General features: G+C 37.8%; 1 protein-coding gene across 2 annotated transcripts; it reads right to left on the bottom strand.

Moving 5' to 3' along the window:
- Positions 1-903: 903 nt before the first annotated feature.
- CEP43 (centrosomal protein 43) lies at positions 904-22,459 on the bottom strand. Of its 2 annotated transcripts, none has more exons than XM_057406942.1 (12): positions 22,212-22,459; positions 16,117-16,170; positions 14,186-14,240; positions 13,473-13,561; positions 11,587-11,718; positions 10,772-10,855; positions 6,504-6,721; positions 4,111-4,172; positions 3,427-3,495; positions 2,478-2,517; positions 1,715-1,808; positions 904-1,268 (listed from the first exon to the last, which is right to left on the bottom strand). In XM_057406942.1, the coding sequence occupies exons 1-12, from the start codon at positions 22,299-22,301 to the stop codon at positions 1,194-1,196; spliced, it is 1,062 nt and encodes a 353-aa protein (XP_057262925.1). In that variant the 5' UTR covers positions 22,302-22,459; the 3' UTR covers positions 904-1,193. The 2 variants fall into 2 exon arrangements, with proteins under 2 accessions (XP_057262925.1, XP_057262924.1); XM_057406941.1 differs by having other exon boundaries at positions 4,063-4,172; positions 22,212-22,457.
- Positions 22,460-26,380: the final 3,921 nt, after the last annotated feature.

Raw genomic sequence — 26,380 nt, 5'->3', positions numbered from 1 at the left:
ATGTATATTTTCTAAATGTGTTCACAATGTTCAGAAAGTGCACATTTTGAAGTCTTGTTTCAGTATTACAAACGTCGATGACCTTTATGCTATAGCAGCGCCACGTACAACAGTATTGTTAAAAAACTATCAATGTTTCCATTACTGACCCTGTTTTGCAAAAGTATAATGCAAGTACAAGAATTTGCTCCTAGCTAGAACTTAGTGTCTGTAATGTCTTCTGCAAGGTATTTTTCAATATTTGGACGCAATTCTGTACAGCAGTCGATCCAAAAAACAAGGTTAGTGGTTTCACTTTCTGGCACTCATTTTTACACAATAAGGATTTTCAAGAATGAAAGTAAGTTTACAGCACATGAAGAGCCCTCAGCAATAAAAGCTCCAAAACCCATTACATTGCTAAAAACTTAAACCATTAAGATTTAGTTAATGATTTGCGGATCTTTACAAAATTACTTCTTGTGATTTCACAACAGGTAACATCAATGAAATTATCATATATAAAAACAGCTTAGGTCTTCAACACCAATGGTCTGAAAAACATATTTAAACAAGAATAGCCAGTTGAGATTAGTGCTAAACTTAGCTCTTAAATTTAGCTAAATTTGGACTTGAGAGTTTAAGTACTCTCAATTTGATGTGCCTAAAAAAGTCCATCTTTCAGAAGAGTCTGAAAACCAGCAGTTTCAAGTAAGTCTCGAGCAACTGGGTGTTGTGGCTAGTTACCATAAATATGTATTACATACTGACTCGGGAAAATTGGGTTAAAAGAAGTGCGAGTTGAACCACTGCCTCTGAAGGTTCTTGCTTTGGTTACCTTTAAAAAAAAATAATTCAGACTATTACAATAACAGTGCAAGTCTGTTATAAAGCCACATGCTTCTCTGTCACTGTTCTCTTGTCAGTTGTTTTTTATTATGCCCACTGCCAGCAATGGACATTCTGTGCGGAAAATCCACCTCCTGCTGTAAAAGGTCTGGCTGAACCAAATGAAGAAAGTATCAGACTCAGATGGGAACACAATATTTCATTTAGTTCGTGTTAAGAATATTTAAAAGCCTTCTCCATGTACAGTCTTTTTGAAATACAAGGCACAAATAGAGTGGACGTTCCAGCAAGAAGTGATTGTCTGAAATTAACAGTCCACAGCAGTCTTCTAGTCCAGCACAATGAAACATTTTTGCTGTCCAGTTCTATGCCACATCTTCTAGATAATCTGCCACGTCACTCAACTGAGAAATAGTAAGGTCTTGCGTGATGCCTTCAAGCTAGGAAATAAATGGAAGTAAAAAAAAAATAAATCAGAAATCATGGAAACAGTAAGCATTACTTCTTGTAGTCCATGTATCATCCATTCCTTTTGGTCTCAAGCCTTTTCAGTGAGATTTCATACTCCTTTAGGAGGTGCTCTTGAGATATAGGTAAGACATTCCTATGTGGAATATTAAACCAGTCTCAAATATATTTCAGATGCCTAGAAACAGACAGTGAATTGTGCTACTGAACAACTGCTGTGAGATCTTTGGTTTGGTTTTTTAGTCTGCACTGTATCTAACTCTGCAGGAATACTAGGTGTAAAAACACAGAACAAGTAATACAGTCTAAACTTGTATACAAGGAGCCCATGATAATGGCACATTCGTTCATGGAAGGTTAAAAGTAAAAAGTCAAGACAAGAAGAATGTCGAGAATAATAATTTTAAAAGAATCATACTTTATCACTGGCAATTGACTCTTCTGTTCCCACAGAAATTTCATCTATTTCTTCACCAATACTGATATCGCTTTTTTCTGAGCGATGACTAGTACTAAAGAGAAAGAAAATCATAAATGTAGATATAAGACTTTCTTTTCAAACATCCAGGTATTACATTCACTTTCACTTTATACCTCACATTTGATTGGGATTTCATTTCCTAGCAAGTTAAATATGAAGTTATTTAAAACCCCTTAACTAAAGGCTTTATACCTAGCTGCAGCCATGTAAGATACTGATAAATACCCCTATGGCTTACAACAATACCTTCACATCATGAAGCTGTTAAATATTTATTACTGACTACTCACGACGCTTTGTTTTTAATTGAATATTTCAGCATACACTGTACTTACTATCTAATAGCATTAATTAAAGTTTTAAAACATTAAGTGCATGGTTCAGAAAAAAAAACAACAACCAAACACCTTCAAAAAAAGCAACAACTTAATGTCTTAAAGTTAGCACCAGGTTTTTAAGGAACTTACTACTTCCTGCACAAAAAAGACCTGTTGGTTATGGGGGTTGTTTTTTTGTTTTGAGTTTTTTTAATTTGTAACTATATATATTAAAATAACAACCAAGTTTAAAGCAGTTCAGCGATACTGACAGATTCCAGCAATAGTAAGTAGCTAAATATTATGGAATAATTCAAATATGCTAGTGGATATTCTTATAATGCATGAACTATTATGTTACTGCAGTATCATCCTTCTCTTACCTGTTGAAGTCATCAGCATACTCGTCGTCATCTCCATTTCCTAAGTAATTTTTAAAAAGGTGTCAATCAAACCATTTAAGAAATGCAAAAGAATATATTCCTGCACCAAAATGCATGGTTTAACAGCCAGCAGAAGTGTGAGTAATCTGCACATTACTTGTGCAGACTACTGACTACTCACTTCCTTGCCCTTGTGAAGGGCAAGGAAATATGCCACTGAAAAATAGTTAAGACTTGTCTGGCTAATTTTTTTTCCACAAATATAAATCCCCTCTTTTCTTAGAAACCTAGACAACAGAATTTAGCACTTGATATCTGCACATTACTTGTGCAGATTAGGAAAAGAAGACGACTTTGTTTGTAATTAATAAATCTCAACCTCATTTACACAAACTGCTTTGAAATTGAACATACATTTTCAGGATGTTGTCGACATCACTGAAGATGAAATCTAAATACGTGGCAGCTCTATTGTATGATAGAGCTGACAGTTCTTACATCACATCTTCTTCATATTGCTCCTAGAGCTTACAAGGCAACTTTCAAAAGCTGTGAAGGGCAAGGAAATACGCCACTGAAAAATAGTTAAGACTTGTCTGGCTAATTTTTTTTCCACAAATATAAATCCCCTCTTTTCTTAGAAACCTAGACAACAGAATTTAGCACTTGATATTAGCAAACATGCATAGAATGAATCAAGTTTTTGCTGCATGTGTAAAATACTAATCCACATACAAGACAGCAGTTCTCACTTTTCTGTATTCCTTTGGATCAGATCTTGCTCTTAACTCCAGAAAGTTTTACAGAGGTGTTAAATATACTGAATTAAAATCTTCATTAAAAGCTTCTACTTCTTTCACTATTTATTTCAGTTTCTCAGACTCCTCGAAGAAGCCAGGACAGAGCTTACAGGTAAAAACATCAGAGCTTCCTCAAAGCAGTTACGTACCTAATTCAAGTGATCCCAGTTTTGCATTCACCAGCCGCAGGTCTTTCAAAACAGCGTTTCTATGCAAATCTGTGACAAAACAAAAACATTTCTATCAGAAATTTGACATTGACTTTTTAATAAGATCACACTTAAGCAATACCCATAATACCCATCAGCCATTTCAGTAGTACTTTTTTATACTAACCCTATATAATTTTATAGTATTGTATAGTCATATCCACTTTTCAGGTCTGAACTCCACTAACATTTAAAAATGTCAGTAGGAAACAGGGACAATCGCCCAGTATTCAGGATCAGGTTTTACAACATAAAGGCAAATATTCTTAAAGAACTTATACAAATAATGTATGATAACAATAGTAAGGAGTAAGTTAATGTCAGTTAAAAAACCTGAGCAATAGAATTTTATAATCCTGAAAACTGCTTTTTATACACAAAACCACACATGTAGATGAGAATTTCACGCTTCAAAACATAATCATCCCAATAATACATCAAAATTAGTATGTGATCACTCTGTGAAAAAACATGTTATAACTAGAAGGGGGCCACATACGCAATCCAATTTGCATTCATTACATTGTGGAGGATCTCTCTTACAGTCATCAAAACACAAAACAAGTGAAAACTTACTATCAGACTCCTTTAGCAAAGGTGCACCAGTCAGGGAGCTTAACCCACTTTTTAAAGGCGGTGCATCAGAAAGGGATGCTAGACCTCCTGCTTTATTAGCTTCAGTTTTCCTAGAACAAACCAAATAAATAAGTACTCCACAGAGCTGTAAGATGCGCAAAATTACCTTCCCTTCTATATTTACTAAACTGCCATAAAACTAGGACAAGAATATTCACAGCAAAAGAGCAAGGGGAAAGAACTATTTATTCTACAAACCTAGAAACAATAAGCAGTTCACTGGCACAAGTATCAAGCAAGATGTTCACCTATCACCTATGCAAAGACTTCTGTCTGCCTTCTTTCACAGACAGAGATCCTGCACCTTCATCAGAATCACTACTTTTATCAAGGGGCCCTTCATTATCCCCATATGTAAATGCAGTCAAAAGAATCAAAAGATTCAGATATAAATTAATATTTAAGTTAGTTTGGTTTAGAACTAAAGGTGATTATGTCCAACAAAACTATTAACCCTAAGAGCAGTCAGTTCACAGAATGAAAATCTCTCAGTTGCAGCAAGATAAATCTCATCATCACATGTTAAAGCTCACTCGGCTACTACATATTTCATTCACGTATTTTAAGTGTTGAACTCAAGTCCTTTAATTGCAAGTAAAGGATGAAGAAACATTATTTAAAAGAGATCAAGACTTCCACATTTAGTATCACCAGAACTGTTTGTTACTGTGATCCCAATCCTACTAATAATGGGTAAAATTTTATATCACCAAAATATCATGTATATCATCACATATGTAAACACCTTCAAATTTTGAATAATGGGTCAGAGGCCTAAGGGCAATGAAAGCTTGGATCATCTCTTGTTCTGCTGTTAGTAACTGCTTGCTCCCTTCCTCTAATGCACCTTTCCTACGGGAATGGGCAAAGATCCCATAAGGAATTTACCTATTTGCACACCAAACAATGCTGGTGCCTCTCCCATTTACTCATCCCTTGGGACCTGGGCACACCAGCACAACATACTACAAAATAACACCTGAAGAGTATGTTCTTTTTTCTCCTCTAGAGGAGCTATCAAAAGGGCAGAAGCAAAAGACCCAGCAGAGACAGCTCAGTCACAACTAGTTGCTACCTTATTAAAATATTCAGCAAACCTTACTATAACAACTACACTCTGAAAACGTGATGAGGTTCAAGTCACTTGACTGTGACTCTACTACAGGTTTAATTTGGAAATCAGTTTTTCTGTAGGAAAAAAAAAACAAACCCCCAAAAAACCCCAAAACCCACAACAAAAACCCCCAACCACAACAAAAAAGCTTATTTTACTGAATAATTAAGAATCTTTTTCTTGGATGGTCTTTTTAAAGCAAAACTGTTTACCTAATTTGAAAGTGAATTTCCCATCCTCTCATAAGAAAATGCTCAAACAATAAGAAAGTAGTAAACATCATTATTATTCAGAACTTTCTCCAGCCTTTTCTAGTTTTCCCAACATACAATTTAAACCTGTTTTATGGCAATACCATCTCCTGCTAGGAGCGTTAGACTTTGGTTAAAGGCTAGTTAAAAATTTGCTCATGGAAAGGAAGAGTAAACGCATTCAGATGCGGTTTTAATCTTGATACTTCCACAAAGAAAAAGGGAAAAGAAATACCATAGTAGAGTTATTTGTAACACACAATGTTTTCCACAGAAAAAAAAACACTGCTCTTTGAGGAAAAAAAAAAAATAAATCTGTTCCAAATATTTACATCCAATGAAAGCTGTATCATCAATAATCTCTCTCACAGAGTTTCATAGAAAGAGACCAAGTTTACCTGGCATGAATGCTTTGTGCTGTACCAGAATGATGCAATTCCAAGAGTAAGCATTTACTCCAGTGATAATACAAAAAGTTTATGCTGTTCTGCCAACAGTTGGGGGAAAAAGCCAACACAAGGGGAGCTATTGTCAGACTTGAAAATGCTTCTGCAACCTCTTCTGGTAACTTCTGCTAAACTAGAGCAATTCTCCAATTACTCAGACAGCAAAAGAACACCATTAAATGATCTTGCAGCATTTCTCAAGAGGTATCTAAAGCACTATCCCTTTAGTACTGATCACCACTGAAGCTCTGCTGCAAGAAGAAACACTGATGTCTCAGATGTTCATTGCACCAAAAAAATAGGCTGGGAACATTATACAGTTTACATAATGTACCTTAAAGTGATACAGGTTTTTCCTGCTTCTGTACATACAAGAGATCCGAGATTACACTGCATTTCAAAGAACAGAATCATAGAAATGCACATCTCAGAAACAAAATGTTACAGAACAGATCTAAACACTCACATTTACAAGTGTGAATAATCAAACACCAGATAAGTCTCAAAGGTCTGCAAGAATACTGAGGACAAAAATAAGCCTGTATGAAGTAAAACTTGCATGTAACCTACCAGCCATAAGTTCTTTCTGGTTTGGGTATAGGATCATCAAAAAAAGAATCTCCCTCTACATCATCTTCATCCACACCTGGATCACTTTTTTCTTTGGTATTCAAGTCTTTGTTTTCTAGTTGAGGATCTAGATTTGTTTCATTAGGCAGAAAATGAATGCTTCTTTTGCTTCCTTCCCCTGATGAATCGCTTGTATCATTTTGAGTGGTTTCAGTAGCCTTGAAAGATAAAGAATGAAAGAAGTATTTATGTCTTATAATACTGTGTTAATATAAACATACACAATAAATTACTTTTTAAAATGTTAGCTCAAATTTATTAGTGCTCAGGAATTTATTGGTATCAACAGGAATCACACAAGAGAAAAAAGTTTTACCGCTTCAGAAAGGAAGTGTTCTTTATTGTTGCTGCCATTAAAAATTTCTGTTCCATCTTCTGAAATGGCTTTGCTACCCAGACCACCTCTAGTACAAAAGCAGCTAATTCTGAAAAAAGTTGGTCATCAAATAAAAAAAATCTACAGACTGATTTGAGTATAGGGGAGTTTGTTCTACAGCCTGAAAGTTACATGATACTTCATTAGTGCTATTTTGAAATTCATCTATAAACAGCTGTTGTTAGTTACAGCCACTGCCTAAAAAAAAGAAATCTATATAAAAACCCATGCAAATTCCTCCAACTTCCGTATTAAATGCAGTATTATATTAGTTTTAAAGCAGCAAGCATAAGACAACTGCAGTTAATAACACTTTCTCCCTCCAAATACTAAAACCAAAAATGACACAAGCTGGATACTTTGAAAGTACATAACATTCAGTCTTTGTATCATGCCTATGGCTCCATCCTACAGATATTCAAGCATATGAGAACTGTTCCGTATGCTAACTCTTAAGATCAAGTAATACAGCTCAAGTTGTATCTTTGTGGCCCAAAGAACAATATTTAAATTTACCTGCAATTGGCATTTGCTTTGAATTCATATATTGTAAATTTCTGCTAAAGTTAAATAACTGCTTTCAAATTGAAGTGACAGGTTAACCATGGCTTAAGGTTCAAAGAGCAACATGCTTACCTTGGGTTTCAGACTAATGGTGTTAATAAGATAAGTCAGAATGTGGTTTCACACTTGCACTTAAACGTAATTCTTTGCTGCTGCCAAGAGCTGTGGTCTTGGTCTCTCCTAGCACACTCCCTTCTACAGTACACATATTTGTTGCCAAGTCACAGTCAGAGCCAGTTCAGCTCACAGATTTGCTGAAAAACCACCAGAAAACCTTGTTTCAATCAGGAAGTCTAAACTTCACAGGTTAACTTCCATCTTGCTGCAGCTGAGACTGGCTAAAATCTCCTCCTTCTGCATTATTTCTACTCCAAGTATGTTGCACAGGCAGAATATTTTCCCACCCTGCCTTTGCCAAGGAGAGAGAGATGGGAAAAAATGTATCCAAGAACTTTAGTCCTATTAAGATATCCACTATTTAGAGGAGTGTGTAGTTCAACCAACAGCTGTTGCTCTATGAGGACACATCCATAGAGAAAACAATTTTCTCCTGTTTCTGAGATAAACCTATTTTCATGAAGGATTCAGCAATATAGTATGAAAAGCATTTCCAGAACCTGTTCATCTATATCCCACTGCAATGGAATTATGATTTGCTTGCCACAGAGGATGTGTATAAAGAATATAAAAATCTGGATCATAAATTCCAACTTGTTGGAAATTATATTCTACCTACAACCTCATCACATCAGTGTGAGAAAGTGTGGGAAATTAGAGACCACCTCCCCACAGTCCTCCAAAGTTGTAACACTAAGGAAACCTTAGGGTAAAATGCAGCTGCTACTTGGAGGATGGGATACAGTTGGCATGCATGGAATCTACCCAGTGATAGTTCCCTAGGCAACCCTGCAACCTTGGCATATGCCAAGAGAAACTGAATGGAAGGTGGAGCCGAGTGAAGGCCCCAGAGCCAGGCTCTGTTATACTCCTCACAGGAGCGGGAACTTGAAGGCACCATGTACTGATAAACCACACAGTGGCTGCCAAACAAGGAAACTATATTTGTACTTCTAAAAGCAAAGTGAGAGGCTTTTACACTCATCAGTAACATAGTATGTATGACCAGAGTCACTGAAGCTCCATAGGCATAGAGTTAAAAACTTGAAACCTGTGTTACTGTGGAAAAACATGAACAGGTACAAGGGCCTTCTACAACATCATCGTGAACAACACTGACAAAGAACTAACAGCAGGAGAAGAAGGCTTGCCCTTGTGTAGGCAAATTAAGAAACAGAGCTAACAAATCTCTTATCAGGAAAGACTATCCTTGAAGCCTGGTACAGCACATGGACATCGTCAACATACAGCTTCACATGTCAGTAAAACATGACTAGGATGTCCTTTCAATGAAAAGGATGTAACCTCATGGATATTAACTGACCACTCTGTACATTGGTGGGAAGATTATGGGGAGTTATTAACCTGAAACAAATTGTATAATATGTGAAATTAGGAAAGGAAAGTGGGGAAGACTCCAACATAACTACTGGGATCAGTTGATGGGCTGAACTTCTTCTCCCCGTTAGGGACACTTACTGGGTAAGAATTTCATTATGCATGCTCAGTAACTAACTCATACTAGCTATTATTAGTGATTATAGTCTGATTGTATATAGTTTCAAGCTTGTTTTTGCAGACAGTCCTTACCACCACCAATGTCTGAACCTTAATTGTCACAATTTTACATTAATAAAGACTGCTATTCCATAAACTGTTAGCGTTAACCCTCGTGAGCTCTAGCAGTCACCAGCAGTGAGTAACAGCAGTGGATAAAGTGTGGAAACGCACTCAGGGGGTCCCCTTATGCTGCTGGTGTGTTTCCCTGAACAAGTCAGTCAAATTGCCCTCTGAACCAGTAGGAATATTTGGTGAAGGGCTCCTATAACATGACATTGACAGACTGGTCAGGCACAAGAGCCTCAGCTTTCCAGGCTACTGGAAAAACGTTTTTCCTCCTCTAAACAAATATTCTTTTCCTGAGGAAAAGCCATGTAACAAACACTTAGCTCTTCTCGTTCTGACCTACTTATGTCAAAACAAGTATGAAGATGAAAGGTGGTATATATAAGGGACGGTAGAATATTTACTACTTCCAACTCATTTTTAGTAGTTCTCAGCTAATCCAGAACCACCCTAAGACAAAATCAGGGCTCATGTATAAAGCAACATTATTATTAGCAGCATTCAGATCTTTTTAGTGGTGCCAAGCAAGAAGTATCTTCTAAAGCAGGTCTGAAATTATTAAGATTTCCATTCAAAGGTCAGTTACACAGACTGACCTATTAGTTTTTAAGATACTACCAACAAGCACAGCAATTAAGTAACTTTACCTTCAAATGAACCTTGCTTTTCAAATTGTATAGTTTTGCATAGCAAAAAACTAAAGAACTGGAATAAAATGAAGCAGATCCAGATTGAGCTGCAATTTCATTTTCTCTTGTCCTTATCACTCCCTTTCACAAATTAATAAACTAACAACAAAATCCATACAATGTTATATTTCTCAGTTTTCAGTAGTGACTTAGAAAGCTTCCAAGTTCCTTCCAGTAATTCTGGAAAAAAGCTATTACAACTTTTTATGTGATCAGATCACACCATTAACTTGAACAAAATTTACTACTTAAATCAGGTTGGTGTGCTTAGTTGTTTTTCAGGGGATTGTTGTTGTTTGTGGAGGGGTTTTGTTGTTGATGTTTTGTTGCCCTCCCCCCCCCCCCCCCCTTCTTTTTTTAGCTCAGTGTGGTGGGCAGCTGGTTTCTGTGGAAGAGATGCTTAAGTGTGGCCTACACTTTTCCGTAATTCTCAACCTGCTGGTCAGTTCCAGTCAAATGTAATGGTGCATTAGAGATCTGGAAGATGTTAGTTAACAACAGATCTTGTGCTAACACGAATCAACAGAGGAAAACAAAGCCACAGGACCCAACACAAAGACAGCTGTATCCCAATACCTTATCACTCCCAAGCAGCAATCAGCCAGCTGCCTGATAAACAGACAAGTTACCTCCAACCTGCACCTCACAGATACATACTGTGTATATATATATATATATATATAAAGCGTATATACTGTCACCTATCCAATCAGAAAGTCACAGGACTTTGAAGATCATTTAAGTGAATGCCACTGTATCTGCAGTTTCATAGGAGTTCTCTCTTCTACTTCTCATGTATATTATGTAGCTTTTTCATTATACATTAAAAATCTTACCTTACTTGGTACTGGGTGTGTACTCGACCTTCCATCAGATGATTTTGATGTGGGGCACAGGCTATCACTTAGAACTGGAGCCACCTAAGAAGTTTCAGATAAACACTTCTTAAAAACATACTGAATTTTGCCATAATACTACCTAACAAGAAACAAGGCTACCATCCTCACTCACACAGCACACAAACTGTGACACCATGACGCTGTGTTAGGAAGTCTGTGACAACTACTAAATTTAAGCTTTCATTGGGGTACTGAATCTTGGGTGCAGAGAATTTTCTTTCAAGCCACAATCATGACAGAGACTAATTAAATGCAACTGGTTGGATTTCATTTAATTTACAACTTAATTATATATTCCATTAAAATATCACTGTCATTGCTTTCAGGTAGTTTAATAGTTTCATATATTTAGTTTTCAGAACAGCTTTAAAGATTTTTAACAGAACCAATTCTAGGGCTTTCAGGTCATATTAAAATTAGAAGTATGCCAAAGAAAATACATACAGCTTAAAGTGTTATCAAATCACACTAAAAATATGAAAACAAGCAATAGTTTAGTGTCATTTATCTGGGTTCACTCTGTGTTACTATGTTGTAGCAGAATATTAGTCAAGAGTATGAGGGCGGCATTAAAAATAACAGAATAGTCAATCACATTTTTCAGCATTTTTTCCTGTAAGTTATGTTGAAGGCATAATTTAATAAAGACTGGAAACACATACTACAGCAACAGTTAAGTATTTTTTACTTTTCATTACTGAAATGAAAATAAAGAATTATGAAGAAAGAAATTACATGTTAACACTACTTACTTCTCCATTGCCTGAAATATTCTTCTGACATTTTCGAACGACCTCCAATAACAGGGGACCACCTACAGTACCTCCTTCTTCTGTAATTCCCAAATCTCGAGCTAAGTTTTCACGACCATCAAGGCCATTTAACTGGGGGAAAACAAAAATCACAGCACTGAAATAACTGTCAGAAAACACTACACGTATATTGTAATATAGCTCCTAAAGCTTTTCGATCTTATTTAACACAGCAATATTTTGACTGAACAGTGAATAAGACCTCCTGTTGCATGTATATTAATGATAGCCTTTTGCATCATTTATTTCTGATCTATATCTGAACTTATCACAGACCATCTAAAGTTGTTTTAAACATGGAAGTTTTCATCGTTATCACGCTTCAGGATTTACACAGTCAAGTTTATCCTACTGCATTTAAAAGTGGATCTTTGGACACCTAGCCATTTGTTCCAGTAAATTCATAGATGACGGAGAGCCTCCATTCCTGTGCATGCAGAAGTGCACCAGCATAGGTCAACCCTTACTTTCAGTCTCTGTTTCATTTTAAAAAAACATGGGTTTGGGCAGAAGCAGTGATGAAAGTAATTCATTACCAGCCAAAGAAAAAAAGATAGAAAAAACAACCCCAAAACACTTCTTAAATCTGAAATTCATGTTAATGCTGCAGCACATCCAGGGTGGTTGGCATGACCTCAGAATGGCAATACTGCAAGGGGCACCAGTTCCTCTTGAACTCTTACGATTACTTAGTGATGCTTCCTGCCAAAATCCTGGTCAAGCAAATACTGAAGCAAGCCATCATGAGTCAAAATTAAGGACAGAGAGACAACACAGCAGACTTCTCAGAAATAAGATGCGGCAGAGGACAAAGGAAAATCTTTCAGCAATATGCACAGCATTCTTGCTTAACTTTGGCTAAGTTTCATATATGTACTGCATCAGGTGAAAAAGATGTTTTTACTGGAAAAAGGAAGGAGGTGTTTCAATGAGCATGAGGTACCTTTACAGTGCACATGGAGCACTGCTCCTAAGAGTGACAGAAAGCATGACTGTTTCTGTTTGCTAGCATGAACATGAATCTTCATAGATGTTGTGTCCTTGTGCAATAAATGCAGATAAGTATGTCTGACAATGAACAAGCATGCATGGGATTTTCTTCGATTAAGCCCCTAAAAGAAGCATGAACTGCTGAGAAAGAGAAGGCAATGGATTGGAAGGCAAAGGACCTGGGTTTTTAATAAATTAACCTCTGATCAATTTAAGCTGATATTAAGAATAAAAACTAGTATGAGGTGTAAAGAAAAATTTTTCAGTTAAATGTAAATGTTTCAAACCCAAATTTATTATTAAAACATTTACAAATAAGAGACAGAGGGCCAAATATGATATAAAACCTCTAGCTCAAAAGCCTAAACGCAATCAATTGGGCCACACTACCCCTTCCAACTGAACTATTCAATCATTGTCACATACATCTGCACAAAGCCCTTTGTTTCACTGAAACGTCTCTGAGAGTAGATTTCTGACATAATTTTCATCTAACAATACTTAGTATCACAACATAGCAAAACTATTGGCAAAAAACTGTTGCAAAAGTATTGTGTTGTCTATAATACTTTTTGTGAAATCATATAGCAGTAATTCATTAATTAAAAATTAGCATATCAAGCACTGATTTTTGATAAAAGGAATACTCCCTCATATTAACACACATTCCTGGAATGCATGTCTTTGGCAATAAGTACCTTTTACAGATTAAATATGAAAAATATTTAGAATAAACACAAGCAAGTGGCTTTAACAAATCTACTATAGCTTCTGTATTCATTGCCACACACCCCAAACAATCAGCATAGCATACAAATAAAACCAGTATATCTTACTGTGCTTGATTCAGGCTGGAAAACAGCCAATGTAAAATCAAGATTGAAGAAATGTAGAAATTCCGCAACAAGACCTGCTACCAAACGACCTAAAAAAGAAATAAGAGTAGACACACCAGACAGAAACAATTCTTGCTTCAAAGATTTAACATTAACATGGCTTCAGTGTTGAAGTATACTGATTCAACACTCCTACAAGTATCATTTAGACGTTCAGCAAACTACCATCACATAGCTAATTTGTATACCAACTCCATAATCTGTAACTCAGGCATCAGTTATTTATTTCAGCAATACTGCAGGAGCATAAATAATGACTGCTTAGAAAAGTCAGGTGCAATATTATTTTTTTAAACTAATCATCTGATTCAAAGACATTATTTTAACATTTCTGCTATGTGTGCATTTACTACTGTACCTCTGTAGTGGTTTTCACTGGTTACTGTTTCCATAGGTCCAGAACAGCCCCAAGTAAGCATAATCATAACTCATCATGAAGTATTAAAGTGCATTAGTCACCTCAAGTGACAAGTTCAGCAATATTAACTTCAGAAATTATAGACTGAATTCTATTTGGAATGAATAGTAATTATGACATTTGACAGGAACATAAACATTCTTTATGTCATGAAAACTGTACTGTTAATGAAACACTCAAAGATTTAATCCTTTGCTTAATACTTAGAATCCTTTGAGAAGTATAAAGAACTTACCATCTTTTGTACCTAAAAAAGTTTTCAAGCTTTCATTTACCAGAGGTGATTTGTTCTGTCAAAAAGAAAAAAAACAAACAGAAATTAACATCATCCTTGTGCTAGCAAGAAACTGAAAACCAGAGCAAGTTAGCATTTTGGTGTACACTGTTCCACAATGATGCCTGGCATACGCAAGTCACATCTTCAAAATCCACCTTTGTCTTAATTCTACTACCTACAAGTAAAAGCTGCAGAGCTGTATCTTCATTTAGGCAAATAAGAATTGTCTCTATTTCTATCATAAAAGACACAGAGGTAGAATAATTTCACCAAAATTATTAATAGTGTACTGACTTCTATTTACTTAATGATTAAAAAGGTAAGTTAAGCAATTAACTCCCCAGACTGCTCCTCTAATATAGGGCCAAGTTTAGGGAAATTCAGTCCCACCTTGTTTTTAAAAAAAGAATTTACAAATCATCTTGACGAAGTGTGGACCATGTTAATTACTGGATCACAAATGTATATAAATTAATCTCAAAGATATTATGATAATGTTCTTCCTCCCTTGTTAAAGCTACCTTGAACTTTTATTTTTAAACAGAGATAAATCAATGTGAGTTGCCAAACTTGTTCAGCGATATTTCAAACCAAATTCTAAATGCCATTCCTAACATATCAAAATATCCTGGGTAAGAACCTAACTTTAAGAAAAAAGGATCTGTTATAGGTATTTATTACTATAGTCATAAATGCTAACACATACAAGAAAGCACTGTGCAAAAAAAAAAAAATCATGCTTAATATTTAGGTATTCAGAGTAGAAATAAATATTAATATATTTCAAGTGTCTCTATAGCATAAAATTAAAATAGGATACATCTAAGCCTTTTGAAGAAAGGGTGAGCCTAGATCAACTGCAGAAAATCTCTCTTCAGCTCTATTATTCCTCAGATAGTCTGAGGTTGCTCCCTGGGTACTCTATAACATGCTGACATTTCCCACAAGAGATGACACTGCTCTGCTATTACCACTCTTTCACTGTCTTCTTCAACAATCTTGGGTTAGATTTCTGGAATAGGGAATCTTATACCATAGAATAACTATTGCCCTTCCTTACTAATGTTACAATGATATCTGTTTCATTTGTGCCATTTTCTGGCAAGAGCACAACCATCTAACTAGTAGATGATAGGTCAGTTTTTCATTCCTCTCTTCTGAAACAGAGAATGGGCATAAAATACCGTCTCTTCTCTAGCTCTAGAGAATGGAAAGACACAAAAAACATGGAAATGCTAGAAGGGGTCACAAAACTTGTGTCTGCATACCTCAGCAGTATTGTTACTTAATCATGCCAGTATAGCATACCCGTAATATTATTATATTGTCAAGGTATCTGTACATAGCCCTTCATTCAAAATTCTTCCTTAAATATAAGCAAATTATCCTGAAGTAAGCCTACAACATCCTTATGAGAAATACCAAAAACATTACCATACTTGGGAACTTACTGCATTAAACTGCTTTCATAATACACTTGTTAAAAAAAACAACCAAACAAAAAAAGCCTACACTATAATATTTTAAATTTTAAAAGACTATAATCTGGTTTTATCAGATCTTGATCAGTCAACGAGATATCTTTTATAAAAAGTATTTGATAGAAAATATATTTAGTTATTCTGGTCAACTGGACTGAAATAACATAAAGACAGTAGAGACAGTAACTTAAAGCTACAGTTTCAAAGGGCTATATAACAATTCCTATTTCTAAACATCAGAAAACACTCTGACAGTCCTGTTACATGTTCTTTAAGCATCATGCTCTTTTGCAGCAATAATTTTCTCTTGTTAATTTCACAAATAAAGTAGTAATGCTATTGTATTTAATTTTATATGAAGAACTGTCAGGGTGCTGGGGTTTTAATTTATTTTTAAGGCCCTCTTACCTCTACTTTCTCTTGTTCTTCCAGTGCCAAAAAAACCGCTGCTCGCAACTCTGCCTGCCAAATAAGAAACAAAATAAACTGCATTTGTATAAGCACTGTTTTTCCTATGTAAATAGAATGCAAAAAGCCAGCAGGTAGCTTAACAGCTATTTGTTTCTCCTCAAGCAACTTGGCATTGCTTGTAATCTACATCAGAGCAATTAAAACACTTACAATTACAGACAGTGTGACCTGAGGCTGGAAAGAAGTTTTCAGTCTGAGAACAACAAGGGGTTAGTGGAAGGAGAGTTTGATGCAAGATTTCCTAAATTATTTCTTCATACACAAAAAAAAAAAAAAACAAATTAGCTACATTATCTCCTATTAGTTTTTTCTGAGAGTTAAAAATCCAGCTCTTTCAGGCAGCTATGAAACACCTACCTTTCATTTACAATTCGTTCAGGAAACATGAACAAATAGCTTATGATAATATATTTTTTAAAGTTAATGTTAAGATATACCCTGCAATTTCTTGTCAGATCACACCCAAAGAAACTGAATTTCTCAAAGAAAACGACAAGGAAAAGACAGCATGATTCCAGTCAAATACTCCTATAGTGAGGTTTTACCCAACTGATTTTTAATAACTTAAGCATCAGAATTCTTCTGAGTACTATTTTGAATGTTTAAACTTAAGCCTAAGCTGAAACCCAGCCTGGTTTTTGAATTTTTTTTTTTTTAAAACACTACAGTTTCTCTACTTCTTCCTTTGAACATATCAAAAGGACAACACACATTATATTTGATGAAGCAGTTTGCCACTTTAATCAACTCTTAATCTGACATTTTGAAGTAGCCAGTAGAGAACACTGACGTGATGAAATATAAATGGCAGTGTTATTCTCTGACAGGTTTCTCAAGAGCAAAGAAAGCAAGTTTTTAAAGAAAAATTAATTTCCATAACTAAGAATAAGAACAGTATGACAAGTGTCTGGATTTTCTCACATATATTATGCAAGGTAACTAAACACAGATTACCCTGTGGCTGTTTCCTCCCCAAAATAAATTTTAAAAAGTCCTTCCATGGGAAAAATAAGATAAATGCTTCCTTTTTAAGCAGAACCATCTTTGGAACCCTTTCAAAGAACACAAAGTAATAGGAAATCTTTTTAACTTTCTTTCATCATAAGTGTAAAACGTTTACCACAATTGTATGCAATGGTCATATAGAGACTGTTAAATTTTTTCATGTGCTGGGGTACAGTATTCCACCAGCAAATACTCTTACAACCCATTAATTTAAATGTTATCTTACAAAATCAGTTTACATGCAGCTTTCCAACCAATAGCTAACAACTTGATTATTTAGTCTTATGTCAGTATGAAAAGTTTCAGATGATTGCAATGATCACTCCTTTCCACTGATGCAACTGAAACCAAGTATACTTACATAAAAGGACAAGAATCACAACAAAGCATTTGTGAAACAGACTGGCTATTACAACTGTTCAAAATAAAAGACACCAGCCATGACACATGGGTAGAGGTAAACCCCCTTAAGGGTCTGGATCACAAGACCATAGAACAAAGCTGTCTGAAAGTGGTTGCCATTACATCAGCCAATCCAGTGTCTGACTGAGATAGCAGAACAATACCACAGTTATCATTGCTTTTCACATAACTGTGATTATTTGCCTGCTCCACTCCTCTAAGTCCAACCCAGCAGCTTTTAAATACTGATTGAGGTGCTTTTCTTCCACTTCTCATTATTTAATGACGTGGTGTCAATTTCTCCCAGATGTTGCCATTCCCCAGAATGGCAGGCTCACCTTCATACCTTGGCAGGTAGCATGTCCCTCGAGTTCTTTTTATTAAGGCATTTGTCTTTTATTGTGCTAGAACACATGTGTCCAGCACTTAAATAAGACAGCTTACTGTCCTAGTACAAAACTTGAGACAGTGTTCTCCAATACGAAAACACTTGGGGACTTTGGGAACTGATTTCTGTGCCCCAGAGCATATAAACACATCAGTAACCAAGATGACCTAACAGGCACTAAGCACAAACTGTGGATAGGGCTTATCCTTGCCCACTGGTCTCCTTTGCATAGCTATACAATTCACTTGCAAACATCCCCAATATCCCAGTACCTTCCAAAAAAACCTCAGCAAAATTTTTCCTATCACACTTTACTCATATGTTCTATTCCTGAAGCAGTACCTTAGATGAAAAAGCAACAGCTTCACAACACTTATCTCAATATGCTATGGAATACTAGAGAAAAAAGTGGGTCGCTTTAATTTCATTAAATGCTTTGCACACACACAGTTGAGCATAACATTGTGTGCTAGTTGACAAAGCCTTGCTGTTCATTTCATGCATCTCTCAACATCATTTCTACAAATCCGTGGAGTCCTGTAGCTTTTACAGAGGAAACCCTGGAATCCCCACCCCCCCATCAAAGACCCACTAGCAGAAAACAGAACATAAATTTCAACTTCCCAAATGCACATACTGCCACCCTTCTGAAGCAGCTGAACGCATAGTTTTTGAAGCTACATGCATGCAACTTTCTGCATTCACCAAGAAATTAGTGGTAGACAAGCTCAGCAAGTGTTAATGAGGGAGACACTCACTTCAGAGACCTGCAAGGGGCCTAGCTGGAGGTGCAAAACTTGCCTGCAAGCTTTCATTCACAAATTGTTACTAACACATGCAGCAGTGTGGTTAAATATACATGTAGGGGAGGGAAACAATTAAAGTAATGTGTAAAATTTTGGAGGGTAAAAAAATGCATCACTGCTGAGATAAACTGTTTACAGATATTCTAGGCAAAGCACAGGCACCTATAACTGCCATGTGCTCCAGTGCTATGAAAGAACCCTGTGCATATACAAGCAAATATCTCTTGTGTATGTAAAATTTACCAGCACATGGAGACAGTCCTGCACAATTTTCAGCACCTCTACTTCCTATACTCTAAAATGACTGTCATGTACCTCAGTGGATACAGAGCAAGACTGGCAGAGCTTTAAGGAGTTTAACCACTGGTGACCACCCCAGGCCAAAACCCCGTGTGCATCAGGCTAAAAGCCCATACCAGTTTATATATATTACAAATCCAAACTTTGTGACAAAGTGTGAACAGCACTTTGCTACCTGTGTTATTTAGTACCCTCCCTGTCACTCTTCTTCTGCAGTCAGTAAGGTTCTCATCCTTGAGCATGTAGCAGTGTGCTCCTCCCTCCCTGCTTAAGCCCTAACCACCAAAGCAAAATAAGGTAACAAAGGAACACAGCGAGTAGCATCATGATTCTTCCTCTTATGAAAACAGCTTCCCCAGCAAAGAGAAAGACCATATTCTCCTCAAAACAGAAGAGCATTTCTAACAGCATGGATCACACAGCATCAATGATAATTTTCACTAAAGTACAAGTATCCACAGTTCTATTCTGCATGTTTACAAAATTCATTGGAAGCGGTCTTATCCATCAGATTAATTCCAGTGATTAACAGATTACAAATATCTACACACACTGCAGCTCAGAGAAGACAGGAAATTCTCAACTGCAAGTGTCAAACATTACAGATCTTCTAGTTTTCACAATATGACTTCATTAACTATTCCAGTGCTCAGTGTCTAAGATAAACAGAAAAACTTAAATTAAGAAGAAACTTACAAACTGCAACCCATTGTAAAATCAGGTTGTATTAGAAAACAAAGTCATCACCCTTAAGTTTCTTTCTAAAAATCAGTCATTATGTTACAAAATGTGTTAGCTGACAGTTTGATACATTCTATTCACTGAAATAATTCCTTTTGAATTCTAATCCTTTCCAGCTGTCTTTACCTATAGTGCTCCATACCAATTCAGCTATATATGGACCGTATATTTGTCTCTTTAATATATCCACTTCAATAAATCTCAAATACATTATAATTTATTATTACCAGATTATATATTTTATACACCTGCACAACTTTGAGGTTAGCTTTCTAACCTTATCCATCTTGAAATAAAATGGTCAGTACTCATTCTGAAGTACAAGATAAACAACTGTTTTGATAACATGTAAACATCATTCAGCTCTATCACAATAGATAAATGCTGTTGATCACAACTGCATTTAATTTATTTTAATAGATGCAAGGATTACAATTCTGTTTGTTTTTAATGCATGGTGTGTAATTTCAATTAAAAGATGACAGTTTAAGAAGACTTGTTCAACCTTAATTCTTTTGGAAGACAATGGACTTTTTGCAAGGTACTAGCAGAACAAATTCTGTCAAGCAAGAGTCAAACTCACGTGCCAATTAAGGTTTACTGCTTAGAAAAAACACCATGAAATCCTCAAATGAACAGCCTTAACCATAAGCACACCAATTATTAAACAGTAACTTCAAGGATTAAAGAAGAGATGGCCTAGGGTGGTCACCAGCGGTTAAACTCTTTAATGCTCTGCCAGTCTTGCTCTGTATCTACTGAGGTATACAACAGTCATTTTGGAGCACAGGAAGCAGAGAAGCTGAAAGTGGTGCAGCCATGTAAGAGATATAATCTGGTAAGTAGGATGCAGTTTGTACTTTTCCAAGTCAATTGCTAGCTTGCCTTAAGGATACCTTACACCATACTGGATTCTACTACTTTCAACATTACAGAATAGTGAAGACTACGATAGATATATTTACACAAAACTCAAACTGGGAACCACAGTACAAAAGCTTGTATACAACACAAAGATGAGAATTAAAAAACTACAGCTCATGTGGTCAATATGATCCAATTGGCTTGTGATTTTTTTTTAATTAGCATTGTATTATCCCCATATTTGTATTAGTTAATACTATGTGAGAGATTAAGAAGTGCCCAAAAGGCCTATTTGATATTCAGCTAGAAAAAAAGTCTCCCTACTCAAAACATAGTTACATGCAATAGAATCTTCATCTACCTACAGAGTTTAAACAAGAATTATCCATTTGAAATGCAAGAATGATACATTTTTAATTCTTTCCTGAAAGGTATGACAACCAACCCAAAATCCAGTGGTACAAATCAAATTATACATGCAGAGATGCTCTCACTTCCACTACCCATTTCAGCTGTTGAGCTGTTCCTCAAATATCAGCAGTGATGGCTCACTTCTTCAAGGCTTAAAATATTACACTGTGGATAAATACCACCATCCTTAACCTGAAAACCAAACTTCATTTCTCCTTTAGTTTGGAAGGGAATGCAGCACTTCTTAAGCTTCTGTATCTGTACGGCTCTTTGCTATATACAGTAATTATTGCTGAAGGCTTCTTTCTAACTTGGACAAGAATACATGGAACCAATTTTCACATACTTTCTCTCACAAGCTCAGCTACACCAGTCTTGGAAGATACGTATGCTCTACCATAACACTATCTTACACAGACTTTTTTTGACATGGCATTATTTGTTCCCTGTAGGCAGGCAGCATCGCCCTAGAGTTTCCAGATTCAGCCTCCAAGACACAGCTCAAGCAACCCAAGCACAAGAACAACGTTTAAACAGCAACCCTCAAGAACTCCTGCCTGGAATTTTCAAAAGGGGCTTTTCGTACTGAAACAGGAAGAAACTCTACCCACCGTGTCCCACACCACCCGGCGGTCGAACGCTTCCAGCAGGTTTGGCAGCAAGCGAGCTCCTACGGACACACGGTACTACGAGGCGAAACCACAACGCCGGGCGCAGGACTGCCTGCGGCGGCCTAGAGCTGCTTTTCCTGTCCCCGCCTGGGTGAACCTGCGAGTCCTGGGGCCGCGGGCAGACCTCATGCGGCGGCCAGGCTTCGGGCCTTCGCCTCCGCGTCCCGCGTGTACCAGCTCCAGCACGTGAGGCAGGCGCTAGACGCGGCTCCGCCGAGCCCCAGGCCCGGAAAAGCAGGCGCCACCGCCAGGCCGCGACGCCGAGACAGGGCCCAGCCGGCAACAGCAGCTGCAAACGGCAGCGGGAGGGGACGAAACCAGTGGAAGCCTCAGAGCCCCATAAGGAACCCCCATGGGGCCGTTAACCGCCTCCAGCACCACCCAGGGCTCCCCCCCTCCCCACTGAGCGACATGTACGCTGACAAGATGCTCTCTTTCCCCCACCTTGATCTTATTGAGCACGCCGCTGCTCTCCAGAGTCTGCACCAGCAGGTCCCGCAGCTCCGTGTCCTCCTCCGTTGCCGCGGCCGCCATCTTGTTTCTCCCTGACAACCGCCCAAACCGCGCTAACGGGAGCACAGGCGCAGCAGATTCGCCTCCGCTCCCGGCCGCGGCACCGACCCAACGGCGGGCCCGAAGAAACGAGGCGCGACGGGCTGGCCGCAACCCTCAGCGTCGGTCCCGAAAAGAACGCCGCGCAGCCATAGCCACCGACTGCTTCTGCTGTCCGCAGCGCCGGGAAACTGCGGCGGCCAACAAACAACACGGCCACCGGTGCCGCGAGTGGCAGGCGGGAAGTTTAAAGCGTTAACGGCTGAACGGCGGAGCCGGTCTCCCCAGGAGCTGCCGCTTGGCCCCTCCCTTCCTATAAGTTGGTGGGGAAGGGCACCGAAATGGGTTTAAGAATTGAACAGCCTCCCCTCAGCAGTTCGGGGAATGTTGTTCTTTGATGGGCGGTAGGCTGCTGGTGCGGTCTCTACGCTTCGTCGAGCACAAGGGCAGTGGCGTTGAGTAGTATTTAAAAGGGCTTCTCGAGTCCTTGTTTTATAATAAGCATGTTGGTTATGTTAGATGCGTAGGGTGCTGTCGTTGATGTACACTGCTTTAACGCTATTGTGCCTTAAAAAAAAAGGTACAGAGCTTAGTTGTAGTGCTGAGTTTCATAAGGTTGGATGAGACCTTAAAGATCATCTTGTTCCAACCCCCTGCCATGGGCAGGGACACCTCCCACTAGATCAGATTGCTCAAAGTCCCTTCCAACCTGGCCTTGAACACTGCCGGGGATGGGACAGCCACACCTTCTCTGGGCAACCTGTGCCAATGCCTCACCACCCTCACAGTACAGAACTTCTTCCTAATGTCTAATCTCAGTCTTCCCTCTGTCAGTTTAAAGCCATTCCCCCTTGCCCTATTACTACATATCCTGTTTAAAAGTCCCTCTTCAGCTTTCTTGTAGACCCCCTTTAGGTACTGAAGACTGTAATAAGGTGTTCCCTGAGCCTTCTCAAGCCCAACTCTCTCAGCAGAACTACATGTTGCTTTCAGACTTTTTTTGTTTTCTTTTTTTTTTTTTTATCTTCTTTTCCCCAAGCTGAACTTTCTATGGTTTTTCTTGGGAGAACTCACATGTATGGTAAAGACTTTCAGAAGCTACAACTGTTCAGAGTGATCAAGTACAGCTCCTGGGTAGAATAAGACGCTACTGGAAGCTGATTTCCAGAAACACGCGGTAGGTGGCACTGATCCTCCAGTGATGCCCGAAAGACTCAACCCTGAAGAGGCAGGTGTCGTTCGTGCCGCCTGCTTCTAGTAACTCCACGAGAGATACCGAGAGATGCCTGATCCGCTTCTATAGCCGCTCACAGGACAGAGCACTGCATTCTGAAGTCCTGAAATCTGGAAAGATTTCAGTACAAAGTTGCTTTAATGTAAACCCACAACACTGCACTCTTTAAGTAAGACAGTTTTTCAAAACCTTATCAGAAACAGGTTGCTCAGTGAAGTTGTGGCTGCCCCATCCCTGGCAGTGTTCAAGGCCAGGTTGAATGGGGCTTTGAGCAACCTGGTCTAGTAGAAGGTGTCCCTGACCATGGCAGGGGATTGGAACAAGATGATCTTTGAAGTCTCTTTCAACAGAAACCCTTCTATGATTCTATGACAAATGCAGAAACATAATGGCTGGTATTACAGTTATGTTTATTTGTCAAAAAATCATGGAAAGACAAAATCCACTTGACAAAATTCTTGATAGAAATTGCAAAGCAAAGGAAAAAAAATCAGTACACTTAGAAAATACTTTATAATTTGTAAAATTAATTTGAGCATTTCAGTAACAGTGGCTTCCTGCTCTCAAATATCTTAGAATATTTAAAATCCAGTTTACAGATAACCCTTTGAGCTCTGCAAAATGCCACAATATTACTTAGCTAAATATGCATCACCTAGAGGGCAGCAAAGCATTGTAACAGTCCAACTTCCTATGCAGCACACAATGTACCATCCCAAACTGTCTCATGTTTGAAGGAAATGTTGTTATTTTAAATGTACATAATTCCCAAATCTACCTTCATGGAAATCAAACTCATTGCAAAAGATAAACCAAAATTATTTTTACTGTTTGTATATAAATGTAAATGTGACTAGCATGTTACCACAGAAAGAAAAAAAGTGACCAAAGTTCCTAAACATTTCTGTTCATAAAACCAAATGTCAGAACACAGAAGAAATACTAAATTCCAGGCAGTAACTATTAAATGAAGCCTTGGCACCACTTTACATCTTACAAAGTTTGGTATTTACATATGCTTGTCAATAATCCCCAGTATTCTGAGTTGTATCAAGATGGCCTATCTGCCAACTATTGATGAAAGATGAATGCATGTTTGTTTCATAAATGATTATTTGGGAAAGCAGTCTTGTTATGAATGGTTTTATTCTTCAAACAGGTTGCAACAACAGTTGTTTACATTACTGAAGTAATGAACTTCTTATGAACAGAACATTTTCTAATCTTAACATAAAAATGTTGAAGAGCCTGAAAGTAGAAATCGGCTTTCTCACTATAGGTGTCAGTATCTGCATCCCACATAATGTTTCATTTAAAATTATTGATTTTTTTAACTGTTTTGTTTCCAGTAGGTACTTAAATATTAAACGGTAGGTCTTAAGGAGATAATTAGTCAATGTAGCTCTCCATTGTCTATCTTTCTCGTATGCCTCAAAATCATTCTCCTTAATAATAGCCTCCATTAGCATTCACTATTTTGTAATGATACCATGACACAAAAATATGGCTTCCTTGTCCTAATACTACATGAGCCTACGGTATTTTAGAGTAGCTTTGGATGTCTCTGTAAAACCACCTTAATAGAAAACGTGTGTGGGCTTAGTTTTCACCAAAGTGCAGTGTTAGTTTGGCAGCTCCAGAGTGTAAATCCCTATTGGTCTTCACAACAAGATTAACACTGAAGCACAAGACTTTCCAAGATAGACTGCATGTGCAGTACAGCCCACTCTTTTCATCCGTAGTTTGTAGACAAAGACAAAATCTGAGGCTTAAAAAACAAGTTGGTGCCCATGTCTACTTACTCTCCATGGGCAGTGCCAATGACTGCAGTGCCAGATGGAGCGGGGATGCCCTCAGCAGCAGGAGGAGGAGCAGTACTGAATTGAAGGATCTGGAAAGGGTCACTATTTTCAGCTCTTCAACAACAATTCTGGAACTTTTGATACCTCTCAGACACTGTCAGAAACAACAGCAGATGGATCACTCATTCCATCCAGCACGACATTTTCATTTTTCCACAGAAAGGCGGGCAGATATTAGTTTCATCTCATCTTTCTTACCGTGTAAATGTGTAAACATTAAGTAACAGGTTTTACATGTGAATAATACTGTAACTTTGAACAAAGGCCTTATTATGCAGACTGTAATTAATCTGTTCCAAACAAATGTTATTTTGCTTGTGAAAGTAAATCTGCCTACATATTTCTCAAATGTGTTAATGGAGGCTGGTGGTTACATATCTCCCCTAGTCTAAAGCCATAAAACAGTAATTAATAATCACGCTTTCTATTTATGATTCATGTACCAGCAAAGAGGGGTTGGAATATGTTCCATGGTTTACCATAGCACTGAGAAAACACTGAACCATGTCCAGCCTGGGATATGTGTGACTCATCCCTTTGGGTTCCTTCATCCTCCGAAGCTTCCTATTGTTTCCAAACATGACTGTTAGCATTTCAAAATTCCCTCATTGTTTTTGAGAAGTACATCACAGACCTGTATGTCAGCATTCCTCTGATCCCCTTACTGGGCTTGCTTTAATCTACAGTCTATTTGCTATTCAAGTACACTACTTAAGAACATGGAGCATCCTTACTGCACTCCTGACAACCTCTGCACTGCACAGATTTTTGGTAGGATAGCCAAATAATTAAACCTAAAATATGTTAAAGGAGAACCAACCAACACATTAGGATGAGTAAAACCATGCACGTAAATGTTCTCCTCCACGGTCACCCGGCGCATGGGGGCCTCCTCCCCGGGGCGCCCGGCTCCAGTGCGGCCTGGCCGCGGGGAAACCTAAGAGATCCACGCCGCCTCGGGCCCC

The sequence above is a fragment of the Pezoporus wallicus genome, unplaced genomic scaffold (genome assembly GCF_028554395.1).
Source record: "Pezoporus wallicus isolate ANWC-B61680 ecotype Strahan unplaced genomic scaffold, APGP_CSIRO_Pwel_v1 scaffold_6362, whole genome shotgun sequence".
NCBI classification, from domain to species: domain Eukaryota; kingdom Metazoa; phylum Chordata; class Aves; order Psittaciformes; family Psittacidae; genus Pezoporus; species Pezoporus wallicus.
This window is presented reverse-complemented; position numbering and strand designations above follow the sequence as displayed.